Source organism: Hippocampus guttulatus, chromosome 14 (assembly GCF_054856545.1).
Source record: "Hippocampus guttulatus isolate MCC_2025c chromosome 14, RoL_Hgut_1.0, whole genome shotgun sequence".
NCBI classification, from domain to species: domain Eukaryota; kingdom Metazoa; phylum Chordata; class Actinopteri; order Syngnathiformes; family Syngnathidae; genus Hippocampus; species Hippocampus guttulatus.
This window is the reverse complement of record NC_141274.1, coordinates 2,977,012-3,003,702: the sequence shown is the minus strand read 5'-3', so window position 1 is coordinate 3,003,702 and position 26,691 is coordinate 2,977,012. Positions and strand designations below refer to the sequence as shown.

Genomic DNA, 26,691 nt, shown 5'->3' with positions numbered 1-26,691 from the left:
ACGGAGATCTTTAGATCTTTAAACACACCACTGAATGTCACTGAATAGCTTCAGCAAAGCTGATATACTTTGTATTTGTTCTTTCAAATCTACTGTCAGAAAGAAAATTGTGCCACCATCTAGTGGTCAGCAGTGGAACTCCACCCAAAATACAAAGGAGGCAGAACAAAATACAGTACAGTAGTGGATAACCAGTACAAAAAAAAAAAAAAATAGTGAAATGGGACTGCGAACACAGAATCTGTGATGGAGGGGGTTTGCTGTATTATAAAAAAGATGCAATGATGCGAATAAAGTAACAAGGGTACTGATAAATGAGGTTTGGCAGTGAAAGGCGGCACATGTTGGAGTATAATTTTTGCAGTGGCATACGTGTACGTGGTCCCGTGGCAAATGAAGGTGCACTGACTTAAAGCCATAGTTGGTGTTTTTCACATGATTGCTTTATATTCATGAACTTTACTATTGCATTATCATTGGGTTAGTGAGAGGCAAAAGCACTCTCTTAACTTGTTCATTAAATGAAAAGCGATTACCCCGTGTATTAGGAGGAACCATTGTTCGAATACAAAGATCAAGTTGGAAGTTCAAGATTAAAGTCATTTTTTATGACATGGAAGGTTGTAATTTCCAAGAAAAAAAGTACAGTGCTTGATACGCAGATATATGTTTTGATTTTATTTTCAGTGTGGCCCTAACACTTTCGTAGATTTTTTGAAAGACAGTTCAAAATCAGGATGTCTTATCCCCTCAGGATGATAATCAACATCATCCAAAAAAAAAATAATAATATCAAACATGGGGAGTTGAACTTTCCTCACATGTATTTATTCAGTTCAACTGTCAGAAATAATACAACGGCAAAGTTCTACGTCTGACGTGTTGTTTTCAATAGCACGCCAGGTGAAAGGGGACGAAGAAAAACAAGAGTGAACATAAATCGCCTCTGTCGATAATTGCTGATAAGCGGAAACACGGCCTGCCTATTTTAAGACTCCAATCCTGAAACTAAATGCTCAAACATTGAAAGCGCAGGCTTTTCTTTGCATAGGTGAATGGTGTTAAAATAGCAAGCTACATGTTCTCACTAACTGCAGGCGCACCTCAATGAATTATACTATTGGCGAAAACTTCCATTTATAATAGACGTTCAATTGTTTACAACACACATACACAAAAAGGCTTTTGAACAGGATTTTTTTTTTCTCCTCCTGAAACGAATACAATATTTTAACTGACTGAGATGCACCAGCATGGGTTGCTATGGCAAGACAACAGCATGACGTTTGAAAGCAACAAGAGAAGCTCGACACGCCTTTCAACCGAAAAAAATCTAACGACGTCGTCGTCAAACACGAGTCACGTCTTCTCACTTTTATGTTTTGGATTTCCGGAGGGCGTCGTTTTCGTCATGGACAACATACAAGCGCACGGCGACAAAACAAAGCGAACGAAAAAAGTTTGGACATTTTCCAATGAAAAGCTGGTATCATTGGCCTGTCAGTGTGGACGGGCTGCATTGCGGTCGCTTGATCAGCAGTCACATTTTAAGGCTTGGTTCAAACAGGTCGCCGCTTATCTCAACGTGACCCCGCCCAAGACGACTTCAACGGAATTGTCACAATGCATTTTGGCATTCAACTAATCAGCATGCGTGAAAAGAAGAATCCAATGCTCACACTTTTATGAAATTACAGTCCTGATCAAAGGAAGACTTACAAAACACAACGTTGGACACCATTTTGATTAATTTAGTATATTTAATCATTCATTGTTTGGGGGTAGGAGGGACATCCCACCTGTGCTTGGCAGGACATCAAAAGCTGTGGGACAATAATGTTTTGTGCACTAGACTGCATGTCAAACAAATCTCTAGCGCCCTCAATCGAGCTGCACAGGCATTACTTGAACCAGCAAGTCCCACTGTGCCCTGATTTAGGTCAGCGCCAAGTTAACGCAGACCGCATGGCATCATCTGTGCAATGATACATAAAAAAATGCACGGAAGCTTCCTTATGCACGCTTGAAGAACAACATTTTTTTAAAAAAGTGCCATGTATTTGAGAGGTGAACAGTCACTCGAGCTTTCGTTCACCATGCCTTCAAATAACCTGCTGAATTGAAGCAGGATGATAAGAAAATGCGACATGTCCAATGGCTTTTTTTTCTTCTCTCAACGAGAGTTGGCTCAGTCACAAAACAAGCACGCGCGGACGTACGCCCGCTTTTTAATTATCCACTTTCCACCAAGCAAACACTATTCGGTTCAGTCGGATAAAACGTCTCATTTTTGCATTTCTTTTGACTAGTGCCAAAATAATACCATACCACCCTTTGAGATAGAGAACCTAAAGGTTTGGAGGGAGTCTTCACTGTAGTCTGTCGATTGGGCAAAAGAGGGTGGTGGGGGGGGGGGGGGGGGATGCTGATTTTATACTGCAACGGCCAATTCCAATTTTATGGCTGTCTATTTCATGCACATTCAAGTGACACATGCCATATGGCTGTTTACACTGATGGAACACGTGAAGCAAGCCTCACGTCCAGGCGAACAAATTGCCTGTAATTAACTCGACACGCCTCAACACTGGCAGTGACAAGGCCGGTCAACAATTGTTGTCATAATATGTGATATGTGTAGCCACTAATCAAAACCCGCTATTCGGATTAATATTGCATTCATGGAGTTAGAATGGGGCAGAAAATGTGCAGTCATGCAAAGAGGCGGGCATTTTACACAGCACCGCCCCCTGCTGTTGACCTACATTGACATCATAGTGCCTGAAGCCCCCCTCGTTTTAATTTTGATTGACAGCTTTTTTTTTTTTTTTTTTTTAACATGTCGTTTGTGTTGTTGATCAGCTGCCGGTGTGCTTACTTGAACAATCTGTCTATTTCGACGGCATACAGCTGCCGGGGTAATTTCTGATCCGTGTGTTTCCACGGCATTAAAACTGACGGTGTTCTGACACTGAGCTGAAAATGTTTTGTTTTCTCCTTCTGTTTGATATAAACCAATCAAGAAGAAAGAAGTAAGCACAAAATGGTTCCCGTCCGACTGCTGTGATGTCACGCTTACAGCAACGAAAACGCGAGCCAGATCACTATCATTCCAGTCCTACTGGCATGCTTGGGGGAAACTCCGTGTTCTTATCATACCGCGATTCCATTTGTATGACAGAAACGCAACCGCAGCTGCGCGTTTGTGCACACGCGCAGGAACAGTCAGGGTGCCGATGCGGTGGTCCGCTTGAGTGGTCTTTGCCCGCAAAGACTTAATGGTTGGAGATGGTTGAGGAAGCTTCTTCTTGGGGTGAAACGACACATTTCTAACACGGTGGCCCCTACGTTTTAGAAGCATGCAACGCCGGGAGAAACGGTGATGAATCCGTCTCGTTTTCTCGAGAGCCCCCACGGGAGAGAACGTCAGGCCATATTTGGCACAACCAGTCCGACAGGATAATGCTTTTTCCCGCGCGCGAAGAGGCGGGGGAGGCCCGCCACGCTTTACTGTCGCCTCCCTCCACGATCACAACACCAAAAAACACCTGCTAAAAGTAAGGCTGCTCCCGCGACAAGAAGCCATGTGCACGTTAAAAGTGAAATTTCACTGCGGGGTGAGAGGGAGGGGACGAGGTCAAGCCGCGAAGAGTAAACACACTGTCCGTTCACCTCGCTGCCCATGGCGGCCGTTACTCTCGCTTGTCGGCCGCCTTGGACTGCTCCCTCTGAATCATGCAGCGGCGCACGATGCTGTCGAAACTTCCCAGGTAGAAGAGAGCGATGGTACGGAACAGGCCCATGGTGACGATCTGGAAAGAAATAACCACAAGTCACCCTTTGCTGCAGAGCTTGCTGATGAGCTTTTAATCAGATGTGTTGGGGGGGAAGGAAACATCTAAAACATGGAGGACAGGGGGCGCTTGGGGACCCGGGTTGCCGGAATGGATTTGAATCAAAATATATTTCTCTAGTTCGGTAAGACACTTCAAGGCTCATCAAAAACAACAACAACAACTGCGTAACACAAAAGAAAACCGGAAAAGAAAAGTTAAGGATGTGTACCTGCTGGAGACCCTCTGTGATGGAGGTAACAGGTGACATCCCACATGTGAGGGCTGATAGCATGTAGCCGTCGGTACCCACGGAGCTGTTAAAGTTCCCCTGCTGCGGGAAGCAAAGAGGACAACACTCCTTACACTTCACAAATTCAGACATTCGTATTTACTTTGAGCAGCTGCTGGGATGCTCCGTGCAGAGCAGCAAGAGTCACTTCTTACCACGGCATCTCGGACAACAATCTTGGCCACTTGGTCGGGTGGAAAAACTCCGGAGGTTTCAGAGATTAATCTGGTTTCCAGAGGCTGAAATCAAAAAGTATTTAAAAAAAAAAAAGTGGTAAATGTGAAACGGTTCCCATGTATGAGCAACGTTTACCTTCGTCTTGTTTTCCTCAACCAGTCCTGGCGTGTCTGTGTCTGGTGGGAAGGCCAGCGTCACGTAGATATTGTATGGCTTCATCTGAGGAACAACAAGGTTCACCAAAGCGAGGTTACACACGTACTGATAATCGGTCCGGATTTGAACATTACCGCCCCAAACTCCCGTCATATCAAAACCAGTACATGGCAGACAAATGGACATTTCGAAACGACCATTCTGAGTGAGATTGTGCATCGACGTTCGTCCCAATCGGCTCACGAAACCGTCAAAGCTGTCAATCGTAAAGGGTAAACCTGTTCAATATTTATGATGGTAAATCTTCAATGGGCATGGTCGACACCAAGCGCCGTGATTGTGATGTGAAAACGCAATGATAGCCGTTTAAGAAACGACTGGGGCGTAAGGCTGTCATGATGAATATTTACAGAATCCACCCATCAATCAAATATTATTTTGCTTTCAAAGCGTATTACAAAACCATTTTTTCCTGATGATTGCTCAATTCTTATTTGGGATGAGCAACATGGAGAAATCGTTTTTTTTTTCTACACTAAATTGAGAATCATTTCCAAAGGCTGATTTAAATGGAAAGAAAGAATCAAGTCTCGACGGGAGTGCCTCAAACCACGGTGTCAAACCCAAGGCCCGGGGGCCAGAGCCGGTCCACCACATCCTCTAATTTGGCCCGCGAAAGGAAATCATGTCAGCTTCCAGGATCCATGCTAAAACCTGTGCCAAAATTTCAAACCGGCATGGGTAAAAAAATAAAAATAAATAAGAGTGAGATTTTGCACTATTTTTTTCCTCCACTTTTTTCAGTAACGTCAACAAACTATAATCTTTGACTCTTGATTTCAAAACGATCCGTCCATCCATTTGTTGTGTGTATGGAATAATACGATGAGACGAGAAAAAACATTTATGTGGTTTCACAGTCATAACAACCCCCTGAGGGAAGCCGTAACTGCAATGCGGGCCGCCATAAAAATGAGTTTCATACCCCTGCAGTCTAAACTCTTTACCTCCATCTGCAGAGACTCAGCCAAACCGCGGAGCGCAAACTTGGACGGTGAGTAAGCCGTGTAGCCAAACAGGCCGATCTGGCCCGCCTGGGAGGACACGAACATGATGCGGCCCATTCTTCTCTCCTTCATGGTGGTTATGACAGCACGTGTTGGATAAACACTGCCCAGGTAGTTCACTTCCATCAGCCTCTGTTGGTGAAAATAATGAGAAAAACTTTTTGACGATTGGAAGTGGGGAAGATTGAGAGCGCCTCCTGGTTAACCCACCTTAAAACGATCTACCTCCACTTCCTCAAACTTCCCAGATAAGGACGTTCCGGCGCAGTTTACAAGCATATCGACAGGCCCCAACTTTTCTTGAGCCTGCGTAAGTCCAAAAGCACGTTTCAGTACTTCAGCAAAGGACATCGGCTCAAACGAAAGTCAAGCATTACCTGTTTGATAACACTTTCGACCTGACTGTAATCACTGGAAACATCCACTGATATGCAAAGCACAACCTGAGTGACAAAGAGACATTTTCATAATTTTAAGAACCTGAGCAATTGAAATGTTTGTTTTGTTTAAAGGTGAATGAGAAATTTGTAAAACATCATACCTGTTTGTCATTGATGGCAAATTTCTCCACCTCTTTCTTGGCTTGAATCAACTTGGCCTACAAGAAGGTAAATATGCACTTTCAGACTGTACAAGCGCTGTGTGCTGCCTTGAATAGTGACTTCACTCTTATCGACGCCCTGCCCCAATGAATTACCTACTAACTAAACACAAATTAAACAGAAAAACAGGTGGTGCCACCTATGTGCATACAATGACAACACCACGTGTCGGCGCCACAAGAGATGACAACAAAGGATGTGGCACCTGTAAAGCTTGAAGTGGGAGTTTAAAAAAAATGTGCTACAGTTATGCAGCAAAATGCGTCACCACTGAACTGGAAAAAAAAAAAGCATTTGGGGTATAAAAATGACAAGAAGCAAGGCAAGCACTTGTGGGCTGATGAGAAAAGTTAGCAAATGGACCACGGCGACTGTCTTGAAATACATCGTTTCGAGGTTGCAACCGACGCGTAAAGAACTCATTTTCACAGCAGCATAAAAAATTATGCTCATGTGGCACAAGCGGACATGCTCAGTTGCAATTGTAGCTGCACAACATATTTTTATTTGATTTGGATTCATGGCCATTGAGTGTTCTTTATACAATTATGACTTGACTCCTGCATTAGAGAGGGTTACCGATAGACGATGACACATTCTGACTTGAATACAAACTAGGGAAGTCGCTATCACACCGTGGCAATAGTTTTTCTCTTGATAGAATATTACAGAATATACAGTAGCTATAAAACTGCATTTGTGCAGAAAGGTGGCGTAAAATTAGCACAGTTCTGAGGTTTTGTGTGGTGTCCGTATCTTCTCCACATCGGTTTCACGAACATTCCAAAAGGATACATGCTCATTGCAGATTCTTATTTGTCCATCCGTGTGAATGTGATCGTGGGCGCCTGTTAGGTCTTTACTACGACAACGATCAGGTCAAAACCTCCAACTAAAGACTTACCTCATCTCGTGCCACCAGCGTAATAAAAGCTCCTTGGCTGTAGCATTCCATCGCTATACATTTCCCGATACCACTGGAGCCCCCAGTCACCTGGAAATTGCAAGATGAACTATTATTTCAATGTTTACTAACAAACACATGGAGCGCTGCTGAATGACTCACAATGATCCGACACACGTTCAAATAATGCAGGTCATGTGAGATGCCATAGCCTGTAGCTGACAGTACTATACTTCCTAAACTTGCAGCTTGATAACCCCCAGTGTCAGGACGTGGAAGACGCTCGGCATGACAGCAAACTAGCAATGCTTTGGACGCCCTCGTGACATTAAAACGACACAACAGGCAATCCCTGTCGCGCTCGAAGCGCATATTCGGCATGCAAAATGCTTTTCCGGTGGACTTACCACGACGTGGGCCCCGTTCAGTTTTAGGGGTTTGGGGCTAATCAGCGGCGATATCATGTACAAAAGCAATATGAAGGCGACAATGAAGGCGGCGACGACTAGCAGCATGATGAACGGCAGTAGCAGCCACCAAGAATGAACAAAAAGCCAGCCCGTAATCGTTGAGCTCAAGCTTTCTTCTGAGGACATGGGTGATGACTGGCAGTGCTAAGCTTGTTTGCTAACTAGCTGGGTAGCTTCGGCGGTCGACTACGCAGCGGCTACAGGGGGACGGTGACCCTCACAGAGGGGAGGCGTAACGCATGATTTGGAGGAGTTACGCAAAAACTATTGTCAAATATAATAACGGGTAGGTTTAATATCCAGCGTTGGACCTTGGCTCAGCGTCACAAAGCGTAGTAGGTGTTCACCAAAACAATTTGCCCACTGAACCCTGGCTTTCCAGAGGCACGTGGTACTTGTAGTTCTCAAGAACAGCGTGCTCGTTTTCCAACTTTGCCTCCGAGACTGTCAATGGACTACGGCTCCCATAATGCAATGTTTTACTTCTATGGGAATCCTGAGTTGCCGCACAAACCCACTGAACGAGTGAGTGACCGTATTTACCAAACATTAAACATTCACATTTAACGCATTTATATTTTATTTACATTTCAGAAATGAAAAAAAAAAACAGTACAACACGTAAAACTTGACCTCAGAGACAAAAAATATTTTATATTGGTATAGAGTAGTGGAAAGGATTTCCCCATCAAAACGAAAAGAAAAATAGTTTACATTCCGTATAAGAGTACAGGAAATGTGCAAGTATTATACATGTCTTAGTTATAGTAGTAGTAATGATGCACTTTGATGGTAAAGCACAAGGACAATTGAGACAAACCCATAGAAAAATAAACAGCTTCTCTAGAAGGCACAGTATGCACAGCGTCACTTTTAAATGGAGATGTATCTATTAGCCGCAATTGACATACAAACCTCCAACTTCAGCGTGTTGCATCCAAATTCACAATCCAACCGTATCTTTGCTTAATTATTTTCTTTTTTTTTAGCAGTTAGTAACCAGCATCAGTTCCGATATAAAAAAATTAAATGTTTAGTAGGGTGTGATAAAAAGAGTGACACAAAGCTCAAGAGTCCTTGTTTCAAATAATGCTGGTCTGGCATCTTTGGTGAGCCATTCAACGTATACAATTGTGAGTGGGGACAGACGATCCCAACCTAAAGTAGCTCTCATCCAGAGTGTCTCACCAAGTCAAAAATGTCTGTGTGATATATACACACACCACAGCGATTAGGAGCAAGTTTGATAAGAAATCCAATGCTGCTTCTCTTCCTACAGCCTATATATGATCCCACAAAATACACGAGAATCTAAATTGCTTGTTGCTTATTCATACAAAACAGAGATGGGCCATTTAATTGTCCACGGCGAGAACTACGTGTGTGCATAACGCTAGTCCAAAGAAGAAGCCTGGGTTTTCATTTTTGCACCTTTAGAAGTCCAACACCCCTTTAAATTTGTCATGAAGCTTGTATTTATTGTATTTGGAGAGGAATAAGTATCAAAAGTAGTTTCTATTGCCTTTCTGTGGTTATCAGGCTGTCAAAGAGAGACTGAGCTCTGGTGATGGTTATGATGAGAAGGGAAAAGGAAAAAAACAACAACACACAAACAAACAGTAAATATAACATTGCAATTATTTTGCTTTGGTTTGGCCTGCTTCAGAAACAAATCTAACTAGCCTTCCTGTCCAAAGTCCTTTGTGAATTTTTTCAGTTTGTGGAGATCCTGCTCATTGACGGTGGGCTTGGTGTTGGACAGAGACCTCAGCATGTCAGACTGCAAAGACCAAATCAATAGAGAGCATTATTTCACCAGAACAAGCGAGTAAACACAGCACAGTCTTGAAGGATGGCCCACCATGCAAACTACAGGTTCCAGAAGCTTCTCTCCGGGGACGTCGATCCATGTCATCTCAATTGCGTTGGGATCGCCGGGCGAGCAAGGCGTCAAGAGGTCGTGTACAATTATTAGGGGGTCCGCTCTCGATGGTCCATTCACCTTAAAAACCGCAACCAATCCAAACAATGTGATAATAGTCAGGAGGAAACTGTACATCACTTCTCAAGCAACAACATGACTATTAAAAAAAAAAGAAAAAAAAAAGGTTACCCTTTTAAAGTGGGTTGCCGCCTGGACCTTTCGGACGGGCTGCATGAGCGCATCTCTCACAATGATACTGATATCCGCGCCCGAGTAGCCGTCCGTTTTCTTGCCCAGTGTGACAAAATCCGAGTCGGTCAGACTGTTGGGGGTGGAGCCCAGGTGGAGCTTGAACATGAAGGCGCGAGCGTGCTCTTCTGGCAGTGGAATGTAGATCCTCTTCTCAAATCTAACATGGTTTGATTAAACAGAGGTGAGTGTGGACAATGACGCGTGTACGCTATGCAACTCGCACCAACTGGGGTCGAGCCACTACCTTCTTCTGATGGCAGAGTCTAGGGTCCACGGAATGTTTGTCGCCCCGAGTACCAGCACTCCGTCATTGTCATTTCCAACACCTGGAATAAGATTATATTAGTAGGTCTGAATGATTTGGGGGGGGAAAATGATCTCATGGCATTTTTTCCCTGCTCAATATTGTGATTTAATGAGCATTTACTTTGTTAACGTCCTCCATGTATTTACGTAACTAACACAAGCAATGTATTCATCTGCATTACAATACAAAAATAAAAATCGGATTATATATAATTGTTTTGGTTTTACAGGTTAGGATTACTCGAAAAGGCAAATGAACTTTGAATGAATACGAAAGACGCTTTATTCAACTACTTCTATTTGAGTTGTTGAGAACACTTTGCCTTGCAGTCTTTTAAGCGATCCACTACTACTAATTGACAACTCCAAAATTCAACCAAACAAGCTCGATGGCCAAAACATTGATGGAATTTCAATTCAATGTCGCCCATACCTTGCTTTCCATTTGAGGGCTTATTCCTTGAATTTTATATCGTCATGCTTACATACAACCACCTTGAATTCACCCCAATACGTGTGCTTCAAACTAAAATGGCTGACCTTTTTTTTTTGTCCATCCAGTTAAAACAGCCAAATCCACTCAGTTTTATGTTGCATTATAAAAATAGTGTGGGAGCCATTTTATTTCTCTCAAAGTTTCAAGAGGTGCTATTGATTTGAGTATCGGGCACATATTCGGCACGCCTAAAAATTAACACTCACAATCACACCTATGGTCAATTTAGAGGCTTCGGTGACCTTAGCAAGCTTGCCTTTCAAATGTGGGAGGAAGCTGGAGTATCAGAACCGAGAGGTAGACGTGTTAACCGTAAACGAGGTAGTCGGCTCTAAAATGCATTCAGCATGAGATTTAATAGCCAACCTTTTGGGAAAAAAATCGTTAATTTCCAAATATTTTTTTGCGTGATGTGAAATACCAGAGAATCGGTAGCATCAAGTGCACGTCTTGTAAACTTCGCTTCTATTTATAGTAGAGCAGCAGCCGCAATTTTTTTCTGCCCCATGTGATCCGGTTAGCAATCCATTGTTGACATTTTAACTGGGTGATGGAAAGATAGGGCAGGGGTGGGAGCTAAGCTGTCAGCGTCGAGAGCAGAGTGAACATTGGCTAGAAATTAAAACACAAGTGGAATGTTTGCTGGGTTGCTCACGCCTGTTTACCAGCCACTGCAACACAACACTCTAGTTCCTTTAAAAATAAGCAGCAGCGAAACATGAGGGTGACTTGTGTGTTTGTGAGGGTTGGTTGTGTGTTAAAATGTCTGTCAGTCTCAAACTACACTTGAAACCAGAAGTTTAGATCCACTATAAATATATTTAAAAAGAACAGAAGACACATAAGCCCATACAGTTTCAACAGCATTGAGATCAGGGGCTTGTGGAACGCGACGCCAAAACATTTGACTTTACTCGACTTAAGCCGCTTTGGAACCAGTTTGGCAAGATTGCTTTGGGTCATTGTCCATTAGGAAGAGCCGTTTGCGCCCAAACTTTTAACTTGCTGGCTGCTATCTTGACGTGTTGCTTTCCTATTTCCACAAACTGATCTTTCCTCACGATACCATCTATCCTATAACGCAAACCAGTACCTCCTGCAGCAAAAGCAACTCAACCACATGTTTTTCCTTTTCCTTTTTCCTCCAAATGTAACAATGCTCATTGTGGCAAAACAGTTGAGTTTTTGTCTCATCAGACCACCGGGGACATGTCTTTACAAGCAAAGTTGAGTTAACTCTTAAAAAATAAGGTAATTGCTCTTGTGTGCATTTGCCTTATAGGATCTGCCTGTGGCTCATAATACGAGCTTCAGCCAGCATCTTCACAAGTTATTGTACTTTGGTTCTTGGGTTGATATGCATATTTGGTAGCCACTTCCTAAGTGGTATGATGGCTGGAAATTCCCATAGTGCTAATATTCAGGTCTATTTGTTTGAAGAGATGATGACCCTCGGGGCATCTGAAAATTGCAACCAAGGATGAACCACACTTGTGCCTGTGCACAATTCTCTTCCTCATATCTCCGCCGTTTTCTTTTGACTTAGTCCATGTGACATAAAGAAGCAGCGCGTTTCGGTGTGCCTTCAAATACATCCACGTATATCTCTAATTAACTCTAATGTTGTTGGTAAACCTACCTGAAGATTTCAAAGACATGCCGTCAGCTGTATTTTCCCCAAATTGTTTAAAAGCGTAATGCAAGGTTGTGACTTTGAACAAGGAAATGAAAAAGTTAAAAAGACTATTTACTGTAGCGATGCAAGTAAAGGATTTTTTATTCTTTTTTGCTGTACACATAAAAACAAAAGCTACAACTATGTTTTCAAGGACAACCATGATCAGCGTTTCTACTTAAACCAATAATAAGATAAGAAAAACTTTATTAGTCGCACAATGGAGAAATTCCCAATTCACAAGTCAAAAACCTCCACTTTGGGAGTCATTCTTTCACGGTTATATTTTCAGGCTAAGAAATCTTTTCGGTTTTAAATGTAAAATAATTGTTAAGGATATGGGTGGTGTATTGAATACTTTTCTTCTTTTCCTTTTCAAATGTGCAATTTATTTTCTCTTGTTTTGACCAACCTTACATGGAAGAGATGAAAAGTGAGTGCTTCCGGTTTCATCCGCCAAAGATTGTAGCTCGTCAGACCTACCTTGCATCTGCACCAGGAACTCTGTCTTGATACGTCGCGCCGCCTCGCTCTCGTTCTCGCTCCGGGAGCCGCAGAGGGAGTCGATCTCATCAATGAAGATAATGGAGGGCTTGTTTTCTCTCGCGAGGGCAAACAGATTCTTAACTAACCTGGATGAAAGAGAGAGAGTGAGTTCAGGCGTTCATGACGTTTGATCAGACTTGTCTTATTTCACTCTGGCCTTCGATTGGAACTTACTTCTCGCTTTCTCCCAACCATTTGGAAACAAGATCAGACGAGGAGACAGACAGGAAGGTTGAGTTGTTGGCCTCTGTGGCGACAGCTTTAGCAAGGTAAGACTTTCCTGTACCCGGAGGTCCAAAGAGCAGGATGCCCCTCCATGGTGTCCTCTTGCCTTCAAATCACCAAAGGCGTCATTGGAACTTAACTGGTGGTTCGGAACACAAGACCTGGTCTGGACACTAAATTGTATACTGTACCTGTAAATAGATGAGGGAATTTAATGGGGAGAATCACAGCTTCTTTCAGGGCCTCCTTCGCACCCTCTAAGCCGGCAACATCATCCCACTTGATGTTTGGCTTCTCCATAACAATTGCACCTGGAGATGGGGAGAAAACAAAAACAAAAAAACAGTATAACGGGTCGCCAAAAAAGCTGCTTGGAGTAAGTAACACACTTATAACTTGGCCGCATCAAAAGTTGTGTTATTTAGATTTCGACCAAATATTCCTTTAAATTCAAACATTTTCTTGAACTTTGTTTGTGACATCACACAGGGCAAAAGCAAACCTTTTAAGATGTAAGGATGAACTCAATGAGCGCTTTTGAAAATGGAACCTCCGGCAACATAGTATGATGTCTGGCTGCCCAGGAGATTATGAGCAACGCTAATACCTGATCAATATCAATTACAGAGTGTACAAAAAGCAGATCCCAAACTAACCATGCCTTTTGTATTTTGCCTCGTATTCAAGACACGTCAAGGTCTCAAGCGAACCTGCTCATTTTCACCTCCAACCAAACGCAAATACATTTTAGACTGGCTATCACGCTAGCAGACACTAGGAAAATTAAAATTAGAATGACTGACATGGGCCTGAAAACAAATGGCACCAAGAAAAACAACCGCAGTGTTTCACAGAAACTAAGCTTCTTTCCTCCTGAATAACTCAACTCAACTGTATTTATAGAGCACTTTAAAAGAACCAACGCTGTATACAAAATGCTGTACATGGAGCAAAAGTAATTCATTCAACAACAAACAAAACCATAAATTAATAACAGAGAGCAGAAAGCACAAAAACAGTAAAACTAAAAATAAAGTCATGCTGAGTCAAAAGCCAAAGAATAAAAATGAATTTTAAGACAACTTTTAAAAATGGGCATTGAATCAGTTTCGGATTAATGAATTGTCTTTGAATGCATTTACTCCCTAGTACTTTAGCCTCTATTCTTAGACACTAACCTAAGTGTTTTTGTTTTTTCTTTTTTAAACATTACACTTATTATTCACTACACAACAGTTAGAAAACCTTGAAAACTCCCCTAGGTCAAGGGATGGCTCTGCAAACCCTTTCCTGTGCTTAATTGTGTCTGCTGGGCTTCCATAAGTGAGCAATTTTACTTTACATTATTTACTTAGGTTCATGATACAGTCGTTAACTCCTCCTTGTATATGTATAGCAGTTAAGAATGGTAAAATTCTTAAGTTAATGATGGTGACAGTCTGCACCTGAAACAAATTAATTTATCATATTATTTCCCATGGGGAGGGGGGGGGGGCTGATTAGATCAATTTAACAAGTGTCAGGAGTATGATTGTGCTCAATTTTGGTGATTCCGCTGCAGCTAACGTAGCCATGATTCAAATCAAACCCCCTCGAGTTTAATGTTGTGCTGTGATTCACGACATACTGCCCAAGTAGGCAAATAACAAACCTGAGAGTTGATTCTGCAACTTCTTCTTCTCTAGATCATCAGCGTCATCACTATCATTCCTGAGCACACAAACAAACAAAATCAACAAGACTGAGGATCTTAATGGGTCCATACATCACTGCCCCGCCCACAAACGTACCCTTTGTCACTCGACTCTTTGACAGGTTTAGCAGGTGGAGCTTTCTCTTTCTTTTGGAGATACTCCTTCAACTTCTCTGCCCGATCCAAATATTCGGCACATTTTGCGCGGATGCTCTGTTTCGCTTTTTCACCTTGAGCTTCATCTGGAAGGAGTCCGGAGAACATCAAGCGACCATATAGAAACAGAGCGTGACATTTCAAAGCTTTGCCATCTGTGCAGGCTGAATGTAGATAATTTTGTCACTGAGGGCTTACATTTGACCACATGGAGGAAGTACTGTACAGCTGCCTGGTACATCCGCAGAGCCTCCTCATAATTCTGAGCTTTATCCTCCTGAGCCGCCTTGCTGGCAAGATCAATGGCTTTCTAGGAACAAAGAAACACAAGAGAACCGTTTGAGGTTTTACACATACCAACAAGAGAGACAAATTAGAGCAGTTTCCCTCCCTTGCAAATTGCAATCAAAATCAACATAGGCCTGCTCATTGGATGTCTCTGAACGATTATCGTAGTTTGTCTGTCCTGTGGTGCAGGATGTGTTACAATTTCGTTTTCCTCCCAAAACTGCTTGGATAACATCCAGGGTCCCCATAGTGAATGCTTTTTGCCGCAATAAAAACAATAAGGCAAGGACTTATACCACAATATAGCTTTATAATACTATTCTTCTTTGTGTTTTGCTTAAGTCTTAAGGATACCATGTCAGCCTTAGTACTAAAATAGACATACATCGTTTTGCATGTGGTGCATATAGTGATTTCCTCCTTTTCATGTGCGAGGTGAGGTCCCTGATGTTTGAAAACTCAGACATCAAAACATTTGAATGATTCCACCCAAAGGATGTGCGATGTTAATCTGAATTTGTGCATACACGAGTACTAGTTAAATTGAGTTTCATGTTCCACCTGACGTTGCGTACTGAAAGGCACACAGTGGTTCCGTGTGACGACATCAAGGTAGGAGTGCCATCACCTGACGGCGGTGCCCACTTCCTATTGGCTTCTGTTTTTCTTTACAACGCGACTCTAAAGCTATCTTTAAACATAACAGCCAATTTGTGATATAATTACGACAGTGCTATTCTCGACTGTAAAATGGAGTCACGGCACGGGCCAAAAAAACAACATGCTAGTTGGATCGTTAGCCGCGCTGTCAACCAAAGCTCACGGTTGGGACACACTGTCGGATACAGAATTAAACATAAGGTTTTGGCACTGCTTTATTGTGCGTAAAGGATTTTATGGCAGATACTTTTAGCGGTCCACGGACGACTTTTACCAAATAACAACAAAGGTTAGCAACAGCTAAGGGAGCTAAAATGGCTAATTAGCAGCACAGGTTTCGTCTTTCGACAGTCGTCCAACTACTAAACAAGGTTTTTCAAAATCCAACAGCCCAGGACAAAACAACAAACGTATTTTATGTTGTCGCGGAAAATTGTAAGTTATTCGCCAATCCTTTCGCCAGCTTCGGGTTTGAGCGTTTACTTACCTGTAAATTGTTGTTGGTAGCCATGAGGGCTGATCACTTGTCCGATAGCCGAAACGATCGAAAGATCTTCGACAGAGTCTGCTTTTAAAACTTAGTTGAGAAGTGAACTCGTCAACATGTAATTCTAGCAACTCTTTGGCTTGTTTTCCTTTCTGAAATTGTCCCCGACTTGCTTCGAGGAGGGAACTTCCGCATTGAAAAGCGTCGACTTGCGCACCGGGAATGTGGTGACGTCACGACGTAGATGACGCGCAACCAACGTCACTGGATCGTTTTTATTTATTTATTTTTGATACTGCCAAGTTTTTAATTTTACTCTCTCACGTTTGAAAACACCTTTACATTCTACTCCTTACGCTGTCAATTTCGTCTTGCTACTCTTTAAAAAAATATAACTTCGGGAAAGTGTAAGTCATCGTGGTTGAACTCTTGATTGACAGTCACACTTGAATACACTTACCAAGTGTGGCTACATTAAACACCTTTGCAGAGCACCAGTATTCCTACCCCACAGTATAGTTTATCACTAACCTACATTAGTACAAAAAGTCACAGTTACAAGAAATGTTCATATAAAAAAAAACTTTCAGGACATGAATATGAAATAAATACATGAAATGGAGGGGGGGGGGGGTCCTGTATGGTGGTAACTTAGTGTGCCTTCTTGTGCCGCATGACAACAGAGTAATCTTCTGCCACTCTGAAAAACTAGTGAAGTGCGCACCTTTTGTAACCTCAAAAGCTGTCAGGATGGTTAAATAGTCCTCTATGTCTATAGTTATTTATACATTTGCACAATAAACATAAATCTGTATCAACCTCTTTATACTCTAGGTACTCGTGTAGTTCTTCCGCTCTATCCAGGTACTCCTTACATTTGTCTCTGATTTTCTGATTGCCATCTTTACCCTGCGGTTCACCTGATAGAAAGAAAGACATCATGTTCATTAGCATTCAACAGAGAGATCCATTCTTTTGTCATCGATGAGACAAGATCTGACAAGCACAGTGAAACCTGTAATGTTGATCATCATCACACAAGCCCCCCAAAAAACCCAAACACACTTTAATTAATGCGTGAATTAATCATGATGAGCCTCACTGAGCTGAAGTCTCACATATATCGATGACATGGGTTTATACAACTTCACGGGGGTTTGAGTTTTAAGGTTTCATGGTTCACAGAAGAACAATATGCATCCTTTATCGAAACTTTGGGCAATCACAGTGACTCACATCCATGCTTGTACTGAGAAGCCCCCAGTCGGAGCCTTTCTGAACAACATCGGACACAATGTGTTACCTGACTTGGTGACTCACGATTTAAAATGTGGAGAAAGTACTTGACAGCGTGTTTGTAGGAGCGAATGGCCTCTTCATAGTTCCCCGCCTGGTCTTCTTGCGCGGCCTTCTGCGCCACTGCGATGGCTTTCTGAAAGAACATAATCATGATCGCTTGAAACGTGTTCCTTGTTCTTTGTCATTTGCTTATTGGGCTGCATATGAGGAGCGAAATGTTAGAAGCAGCCCGATATTACGACAGCCCCGATAATTAACATCCTGTGAAATTGATACCTATCTGGCAATGTCAGCAGAAACAAGGCATTTATGACTGTTCTGTCGTACAGCTCTTGTATTGGATTTGTCTGGATTGGGCAGTTGTATCTATTAAGTGTAAAGTAGACAGCATTTATTTACTTAACCGGACCACTACAATCCCTTCCAAAGGTCCAGAATTGGAACAGTGAGGCCAATTCTTTCATTTTTGCTTTAGGCTGACAATATTTGCGCTTGACATCAAAAGATGAATATGTGTCAAGAGATCAACAGTTCACCTTTTCTTTTCCATTCTTTACCCCCTCTGATAATCAATGAATGTAGAATTGTTGAAATATTTAGGAAGGGTGGGGTAATGAACGGAGCATTTTTGTTCTAACCCATCTAGTTTTCATATGATGTCAAGTATTGGAGTAAGTGACTGACAGGTATGTTTTGTTTCTCAGGTGTGTCCTAATCCATTGACCATTGAAAAAAAATAAACAACTGAATATGTGTTACAGATGTAACCAACATGAAAACGAGCGAGTGGATATGAGTAAAGAACAAGCAATTGTGAAGCCGAGAGAAGTTCACAAACATTGGTCAGAGCAAACGCAACCATTTAGAATGTCCTGAAGAGGAAAGACACCACTGGTGTACTCAGTAACAAACGAAAAATGGGCAACTGCAGTGGTTGATGACAGAAACATTGTGAGAGCTGTCAAGATTAAACTTCAGCCAATTATAAGGCTAAAGATTTTAACAAAAAAAGGATCTGCTCCTGATCCCAAACCTACAAGCTGAACTATGAAACAGCGGCGCTAATGTCATTGCTGAGACTTCTTTTTTCTTTTCTTCAGGGGAAATTAGTGGAAGATTTTGCACTGCCCATGTAAATCCTGAGACTTAAACCTTACAGAGCATGTATTTTACCTGCTAAAGAGGAGATTGAAGGGGGTGACTGGTCAAAACAAACAACCAAAACAAGCTGAGCTTAAAGCATTGGAAAGCCTGGGAAAGAAAAAAAAATGAACAAGGTTGGGGAGACCAGCAAAGGAATTGCAGCAAAATATCAGGTCCTGTATTACTGTATTTATGTTCATGCATTTTAAGTCTATCGATTACAATATTTTTGCTCACCTAAAAAAAGATTGTTTGTTACAAATAATGCCTGTTTTTATATTGTGTACCAGATCCAAATGTCAATCGGTGGAAATAAAACCTGAAATGTGATCATTTATCGGTCATATTTTGTTGTCCATCCCAAACGTTTTCAGTCGACAGCAAAACCAAAGAAACGGCCTCGCTGTCCCAAAACAGTTGGAGGAGAGTATAGATGTGTTCTCTTCACAAAATAGAGATGAAAAAAAATGTATTTCACTACTGTTGATGATAAAGTATGTGGGGTCGTTTTTTTTTTCTTGGTTAAGTGGAAAAAAAAACATTACCGGTAAATAATTGAATGATAATCAATGGACGGAATGAAATATATGACACGCAAAATATTTGCCATTCATGTACAGTATTCATTAGATATATACATACATTTTTCGCGCGTTATTATTATGATTAAAACAATTTGGATATCATGCCACGCAGAAGCCTGCAATTAGCATGGGCGGGGCAACTAATACGTTTTAATCATGGACTAGCTCACTTTTATTGCAGGACGCGGGGCTCCGATGTTATGGTAAGTATTGAGATAATGTGAAGAGGCTGCTCTTGTGAACCTCCAACGACAGTCAACAACGTGCCGCCGGTACAGTCAACAACGGCACTGCTTCCATTTCAAAAAATGGCCGGTCGACTGTATTGTTTAATTCATTGTTCACAGTCGAAAGCTTGAGCTTTCCTCGGCTTGAAAGTGAATAAGAGGATTTGATTTGTTCACTAAAAGACCATTTAGTTTGTCATTATTTTACGGTGAACATTAAAACAAGGGTGAAAGTTCGTTGATCCTACCTGCAGATTTGTGGGCTCCATGTCGGAGTCCGGTGGACCTCAAAAGTAACAAATCGAAATTCAAAACTTGGTTTGAATTTGTTGAAAAACGAAGTGACAGCGCACTGGAAGTTCCTGGTTGGATTAGTGTGTCCGTCCGTGCGTGCGCGTGCGCGTGCCACACACTCAACAATGCCGTCCAGTGAGTGAGTCACAAGTTGTCGTCACGCAAGTTCCAAACAAACACTGCATTGCCGAAGCCTTTGCTTTTCCTCACCGACCATAGAAATGCATTCAAACATCAATGTTTCGTACTTAAAAAATAGAACTCGTCCCAAAATGACGACACAGTCAGCTCGCTGTCGTTACACTTGGACATCCGAAACTCGAGGTTTGTGTCACGCCCCTGGAAAAAAAGTTATACACAGCAAAGACACTAGAGGGAAGCAGAGTTCTAGTTTTCGACACGGCTGGTGACCTACCTAAATTACCTCACCAAAACCCGGATTTCGGTTTTATATTCCACAATAATTGCTGTTATTTAAACGGAGTCGAACGCGCACACAAAATTTTTATCCGCTTATGATTACAAGAGATGTGCAGAAACGCCACGACAATAACCCCTTTTGTTTGAAGTTTGCAACGTCTCCAAAAGTTAACTTTCGAAAAAAAAACCCCGGTGATTTTACTATAAAAGTATATGCAAATCACAGCACAGCGGTGGGGAAATAAGGAAATACAAATGGGCTAATATAGACAAGAATATAAATAGAAATGTCAGGTATCTGTACTTTACTTCTACTTTTATAGACGACATTTTACCTTTACCCCCTTCGTTTACAAACGGATCTCTGTACCTTCTATCAAATTCTTATGGCACCATATGCAAGTTCATTACTGCATAAAAAGAGGGCAATATTTAGTGTGGACAGAATGTTGTGTTGTGCTACGACAACAAAATCGGCAACGTATATAATTGACAGTAAAGACAAACACTTTTACTTTTACTTAAGGCTTGCTTTTGTTTACGCTTCATCTAAATGCTTTCTTGTTAGCCCTGTTCATGATATACTTTTTCATTTTTATTTAAGTCCACAAATTAAATCAGTTCCTCTTTTGCCATAGTATATAGATTTTCTTTTACACAAGTAACTGTGCTTCTACTTAAGTACAAAGAGTGAGTAGGTTTTGCCACCACGGATTGACAAATGGTGACAGGAGGACCACACAAGCAGTCATAATTCGTCGACGTGTGACACCTGAGAGCGTCAGTGAGCGGAACCTCTCTGCATGACAATAGAATACTTGAAGCTGAAGCTCTTCACAAGGAAACATGCGTCCCCGGGACATTTCCTCCTCCTCTCGGTAAAGGCTGGACTTGGGCAAAGGGTTCTGCTGTGGAAGTATCGCGCGTAAATGGCGCAGCCCACAAGGACGCGGCGCTCCTCGGGGTTCTCCAGATGACCAGACCCACAGTCGGGACCTCCAGTGTGGAACATGGGGAGAGAGGTGACGCGAGCTCACCTCCTCGCAGTTTTACTCGCTTTTATCGTTTGCAGGTGCACGCGTGCACAAGAAACGCTCAATGGACTCACTGGTTTTAGTTTGAGCCCCCCGTACTTCAACCTGGCGCAAAGATCCAGGATTTCTGCAACAGCAACCTGCGGGAAGGATGAGTTCGGGACGCCTAGGGCTGATTTGTACTGTAAACTTGTCGGGGGACCAACCACTGGACTAGTCACTCAGAATATTCGGGTAAGTTACACGACCATCTATACAGTAGTAACATTACAACGCCACCATTCTGAATGTTTCCTGTTGCCTGCAGACCAGGTTTCAACTGCCAGGAGTCCTTAGAGTTTTAACTCCATTGTTTGTGAAGGAAATAGCCTTCAGCAGTAGAAGTGTAAGGGCACTACATCACCTTTGGAATAATGGCAATCCCACAATTAAACATACACAATGCTTTCGTTTGAATGCACTCGTGGGGAGGTGGGGGGGGGGGGGGGGGGACAATAGCACACCATTTCTTGTCCTTGAGGTCTAAACTTAATCTCTGGAGTCATAATATCTTGCTTTTCCATGCTTTTGTTTTCTTTCTGCCTTCTATTTGGGATTACGGTACTTGTATTTGGACCTGTCACCTACATGTTAAAATGAAGTACTGATATGGCTGTAACATGTTCTTCCAGTATATTTGTGTGATTTTATTTATTTTTCTGCTCATGAAAGATGCCCATGACCGAGATACAAACTCCCACATGGGATGTCCCTGCATAGAGGCTAACATTCCATGGTGCGATTAATTGGACTGGAAAGTAACCTTTACCAGTGGCCCAAAAGTTACACTTGGGTTTCCAAACTACAGAATAAAAAAAAGTGCAAAAGCGCACAAAGGCAGACCCATTTTTAACTCCAAAAGTACATTTATATCCCCCAAGGCACGATAGACACTTGTCTAACATGTTAAACACATTCAACTTTAATTACATCTGCAATCACCTTTTGAAAGTACACTCAAAATGTGTCCAGTGAGTCTATCTATTTATCCATCCATCCATCCAAAGCGTGTTGGAGGAATAAATACAATTTATTTAAGATCTATCACGATCACAAATTTTCATCTGTTGTGGCTGGGTCTGCAATGTATCCCTTATGATGAATAATAGTTCACTGTCTTTGAAAAAAAACCCCCAACAATTCTACAAATGAATGCCTTCCCTTAATATAGACTACAACTGCCATTTTGCAAGTGACCCAAAACAGCCCCAAAAGCCACAGAAAAAAACTCTCGGGACATTGTGCTTGCTGGCGGTTGATAATGAAGAGTCATATTTTGAAGTTCCTGTCATAAGCAAATCTTTGATATCACACAGGGCCAGTTCTGTGACTACTGCAATGCGGCTGATGTGAACAAAGCCTACCCAGTGACCAACGCTATTGATGGAACAGAGCGCTGGTGGCAGAGCCCCCCTCTCTCCAAGGGGTTAGGCTACAACGAAGTAAATGTCACTCTGGACCTCGGACAGGTAAGTCGATCATCATCTTGTTTGCTGATGGGTTGTTTTCCAATATCTTGAATAGCTGTTGATTTTTTTTTTTGTCATATTTCAACGTGCTTGGAAGGCGTTCATTATGGGTTTTAAATGTAGGACAAAGGAATTGTGGTTTGTTGCAATGTTGTTGTTTTTTTTGTTTGTTTTTGTTTTTTTTTAAACGTCATCCGGATTGGCAGTAGCGATCATGTGAGCAATGCTGTTCATGTGTGCCAAGAATCAGACTTATGCCCCCCGTGGCTGGCAAATATGCTCCCGTCATGACCAGTGGACCCCGTGGCAGGAGTCTGGCTCGCGGCCTGTTAAATTTGCACCTCGCGACAAATTATCCGCTGCGAGGAAAGACGGGAATTCTCTGGTTTGGGTTTAAGCCTGAGAAGAATTTGAAGACCGAAGGCATGGCATTGGAGACCTGAATGTTGCCGTTTTAGACTTTCACAGTGCCACATAACGGGAGCTGGCTTTTGCTTTTCTATTTTCATGCGAAAGCTCAGCAAAGACCCCGCATAGCTAAATATAATACGGCTACATGTGCGGGGCCTTGAGGACGCCCGAGTTTAATACGTGGTAATGCTCCGTGTATTTGAGAGCGTTACACTGTATTATGGGGCGTTACACTGTATTATGGGGCGCTCTAAAGTGCGTGACGTGGTCTCTCTGACTGTCACTACCAGCCGCACGGCACACGGCGTGCTTCCACAGTCAAACACACACACCTGTCACGCGCATTGTTCTTGTACACAATGCTCACTTGCCATTGTTGCATTTTGTGTTTGCAGCCGGGTTTTTTTTTTTTTTTTTTTTTTTTGAGGCGCAAAAAGCAAATATTGCAGATGTCTGAATTGCGAAACACATCATACTGTTGTGATGTGGGTCGGACCTTTTTCGCTTGGTAAAGTAAAGGAGACGTGTCAAACTGACTTTGTGGTTGCTTGTATACAAACCGTTTGGTCAAGTGCCCGCCCACCCAAGTGTGAAATTAAACAACCAAGGAGGGGATGTTTGTGTTTGTTGGTGTGTCCATGTGCCGCATACACACAATGTAGCGTATGAACTGTCGCGTGGAGTAAAAACGCTTGTACTCTCTTTGTGGGTACTCACTTGTCAAGGTAGTGAATGCGGATTCAGCTGTTACCCAGCACCGATATAGATTACAATTCTTTGTCCTTTAATATGAGTTTAACTTTACAACAGAGAGAGAAAAAAGAGGAGGAGAAGCAGTGAATGAATGTCATTATTTTTGTCTCACGCTGTAATAATGTGTTGATTTATTAAAAAAAACAAAACACAACAAAAGAAGACGGCCTTTAGCAAAACTGCAAAAAACAAAAAAAAACAACAATGATGATTTTTGCCAATTGCATAAGAGTTGAGGCAGATTAATCTTGTGGGTCCTTGTACATTGTCGCTTATTCGCATGGGACAGGACCGGCTTCTAAAGAGGGCTATTTTCAGCAAGATAGCAAATAGAGTATGCCAAGTGTGCTCTACTTCTTGGTCCTTGTGGCATGTTGCACATCACAGACATTAAAGGGCCCCTGGAAATTGTTTTAAATGATGAGAAAAATGCATGAATGTGTCACCTGCATAGCGACTGTTGTGAAAAATGGCTTTGTTGTTTTGGCTTTTCTGGGCTGTCCTTACAATTGTGAAAATTCATTTATTCATAGTCACTTTCAGAAACTCCCAATCAAAACATTTGCTGACAAATGTAGTGACACAAACTCAGTCGTTAAAGATTCCTGGCCGGTTCTGCCAACGTTATCTGATGTTCCCATGGCCACGATGGAGAAGATGTTCTTATTAAAGCATAGTTTACCTTCTGATTGATTATGAAGATGTCAAGGTCAAATAACTCCAGAATACAAATCAACGCTTGCTTTGTGGACATTATGAAAGAAAACATACATTCTGAAGGATAATTTATATTGTTGGGGCAAGATGTGGGCTGCAACCAGCTGAATGAGTTCTGTGGTTTCTTTCAAGGCCAGCGCAGGTGGCTTTTCTATACCGCTGCCAGCAGATAAATAAGATAATGGCACTGTTGAAGCGTACGCTGAGGTTCAAAGTGTGCTTTTTTTTTTCCTTTTCTTTTTCTAAACAAGTCGTTTCCGCTGATCCTTTGAAAAAAAGACTTGATGGTCTACCAAGTGTAAAGAAACACGTTATTTGAGAGACAAGTATTTCCGAATGTATGCTTTGTTGGCGACACGGTCTCTCAACCGTGACTACAACTATAAAAGTGTGGCAGACGACAGCAAAGTTCACCCGGCCTGTACCAGAAAGGCCAAAAGCTTTCTCATGCTGTACATCTTGCGTCTGTCTGTGACTTGTGAGACACAAACACCGACCGACCAAATTCTCCTTCATTTGTGTTCATCAGCAGCGTAAGCCTCAGGTCCGATAATCCGTTTGCGTGTCTCAAAAAAAAGCAGAAGAAAAATGTGCGGGATTAATCTTGTGATGCAAGTGTGATTTGAGGCTTTTTTTTCGTAGACAGTAGAGCAGCGCCGTGATGCAAGTGTTAGCAGAACCTGATTTTCGCATCAGCACGAGGCTTACTGCGCGTGTATTTCCAATTTGGCAAACTGGGCTCTGCCAAGATGGGCGGACCAATGCAGCAGTTGGAGTCTCTTGGCGGAAAGTCCATCAACATCCTTTGTCTACTCAACCCAAGCCGAATAAAAAGAGCCATTTTGATTGACCGTCATTGAAGACGGCTCTGACAAATCGCACAACAGCGCAGTGCTCCATCTCGCCGATCCGCCAGCCGGCGCTCATTTGTGAAATTACCAGCATGGGGTCTAATCCGCCTCCATGCAGATTTACACCACGTGCTCTGCAGGATTTATACCGGTCATGAAAATAGAGTGCCTTGTGTGACATCATGCACAGTGGAGATTTTGGACTTTGAGATGTAGATAAAATTCGAGTTTGGAAGACATTTTGTGGCCACTGTGTTATTTATTTCTAGACAAGCGGCCGCGCGTTCATATAGCATACATTAGAAAGAAGTCAATCCTATAATAGTCTGAGGTGCGTAGTAAAGTGCCACATTTATGTTGGGACATTTACTTAAATAACTTCCTCGATGAATTGTAGTGTCAAAGTAGTTTAAATTTTTATTTTTATTTTTTTAAGGAGACTCTTACTCTTGGTTACTGTAGGCTGAGCCACATTTCACATCCTTCTTTAGTTTTGATCTATATATTACTGTATATGAAAATAACAATCGGTCGGCCTGGTGGCCCAGTGGTTAGCGCATTGACCTCACAGTGCAGAGGTCATGGGTTCAATTCCAGCTCCGGCCTTCCTGTGTGGAAAAAAATCAGTTTTTGTTGGGTCCCCCCACCCCCCCCCCATTAAAAAAATGGGGTCGCGACCTGTGGTTGAGTGGTTAGCGCGTCGGCTTTAAAGTACAGAGGTGCAGGGTTCGATTCTGGCTCCGGCCTTCTTGTGTGGAGTTTGCACGTTCTCCCCCGGGCCTGTGTGGGTTTTCTCCTGGTACTCGGGTTTCCTCCCACATTCCAAAAACATGCATGGCAGCTTGATTGAACACTCAAAATTGTCTCTAGGTGTGAGTGTCAGCATGGATGGTTGTTCGTCTCTGTGTGCCCTGCGATTGGCTGGCAACTGGTTCAGGGTGTCCCCCGCCTACTGCCCGAAGACGGTAATTTGCCTGAAGTGTGGTGGAAAAAATGGAGGAAACAACAGCGTGCAACTCACGGCCAGAGGAGACAGAAAACCCCTGGCCTCACATTCAATCCAGGTTTACCTTACAGACTATGAAAAAGAAAAGAACTCCACTTTGAACGTGTGCTATTTAACCAAGTAATGTCACTTAAGACCTTTTTAAAAATATGTCTTTAACTTGTTAATATTTTAGTGATATTGTTTGGCAATATCTGAATTTGCTTATTCCTGTTTTATATTATTGTCCATTTGG

The 26,691-nt window shown here is 42.3% G+C and overlaps 3 protein-coding genes across 5 annotated transcripts in view; 1 reads left to right on the top strand and 2 right to left on the bottom strand.

Moving 5' to 3' along the window:
• Nucleotides 1-806: 806 nt before the first annotated feature.
• On the bottom strand, nt 807-7,865 carry kdsr (3-ketodihydrosphingosine reductase). Its single transcript, XM_086128305.1, has 10 exons — nt 7,439-7,865; nt 7,032-7,121; nt 6,067-6,123; nt 5,903-5,968; nt 5,736-5,831; nt 5,466-5,657; nt 4,438-4,521; nt 4,281-4,364; nt 4,066-4,167; nt 807-3,812 (listed from the first exon to the last, which is right to left on the bottom strand). The coding sequence occupies exons 1-10, from the start codon at nt 7,625-7,627 to the stop codon at nt 3,693-3,695; spliced, it is 1,080 nt and encodes a 359-aa protein (XP_085984431.1). The 5' UTR covers nt 7,628-7,865; the 3' UTR covers nt 807-3,692.
• Nucleotides 7,866-8,063: 198 nt separating this feature from the next.
• vps4b (vacuolar protein sorting 4 homolog B) lies at nt 8,064-20,037 on the bottom strand. 2 transcript variants are annotated; one of them, XM_086129326.1, is made up of 13 exons: nt 19,711-20,037; nt 17,530-17,641; nt 17,029-17,129; nt 14,973-15,084; nt 14,716-14,860; nt 14,577-14,635; nt 13,117-13,236; nt 12,875-13,031; nt 12,638-12,786; nt 9,922-10,003; nt 9,615-9,834; nt 9,363-9,503; nt 8,064-9,281 (listed from the first exon to the last, which is right to left on the bottom strand). In XM_086129326.1, exons 1-13 carry the CDS (start codon nt 19,729-19,731, stop codon nt 9,180-9,182), a joined length of 1,521 nt encoding a protein of 506 aa, XP_085985452.1. In that variant the 5' UTR covers nt 19,732-20,037; the 3' UTR covers nt 8,064-9,179. The 2 variants fall into 2 exon arrangements, with proteins under 2 accessions (XP_085985452.1, XP_085985453.1); XM_086129327.1 differs by lacking the exons at nt 17,029-17,129; nt 17,530-17,641; nt 19,711-20,037 and adding an exon at nt 16,210-16,795.
• A 1,051-nt stretch (nt 20,038-21,088) lies between these two features.
• The window catches only part of LOC147194461 (laminin subunit alpha-3-like), a 70,824-nt gene continuing 65,221 nt past the window's right edge, over nt 21,089-26,691 (top strand). Inside the window, exons 1-2 of one of the 2 annotated variants that reach the window (XM_086129074.1) lie at nt 21,089-21,444; nt 22,566-22,718. In XM_086129074.1, coding sequence (XP_085985200.1) covers nt 21,187-21,444; nt 22,566-22,718 — 411 coding nt within the window. In that variant the 5' untranslated portion in view covers nt 21,089-21,186. The remainder of the gene's footprint in view (nt 21,445-22,565; nt 22,719-26,691) is intronic. The other variant, XM_086129075.1, reaches the window with a different exon arrangement.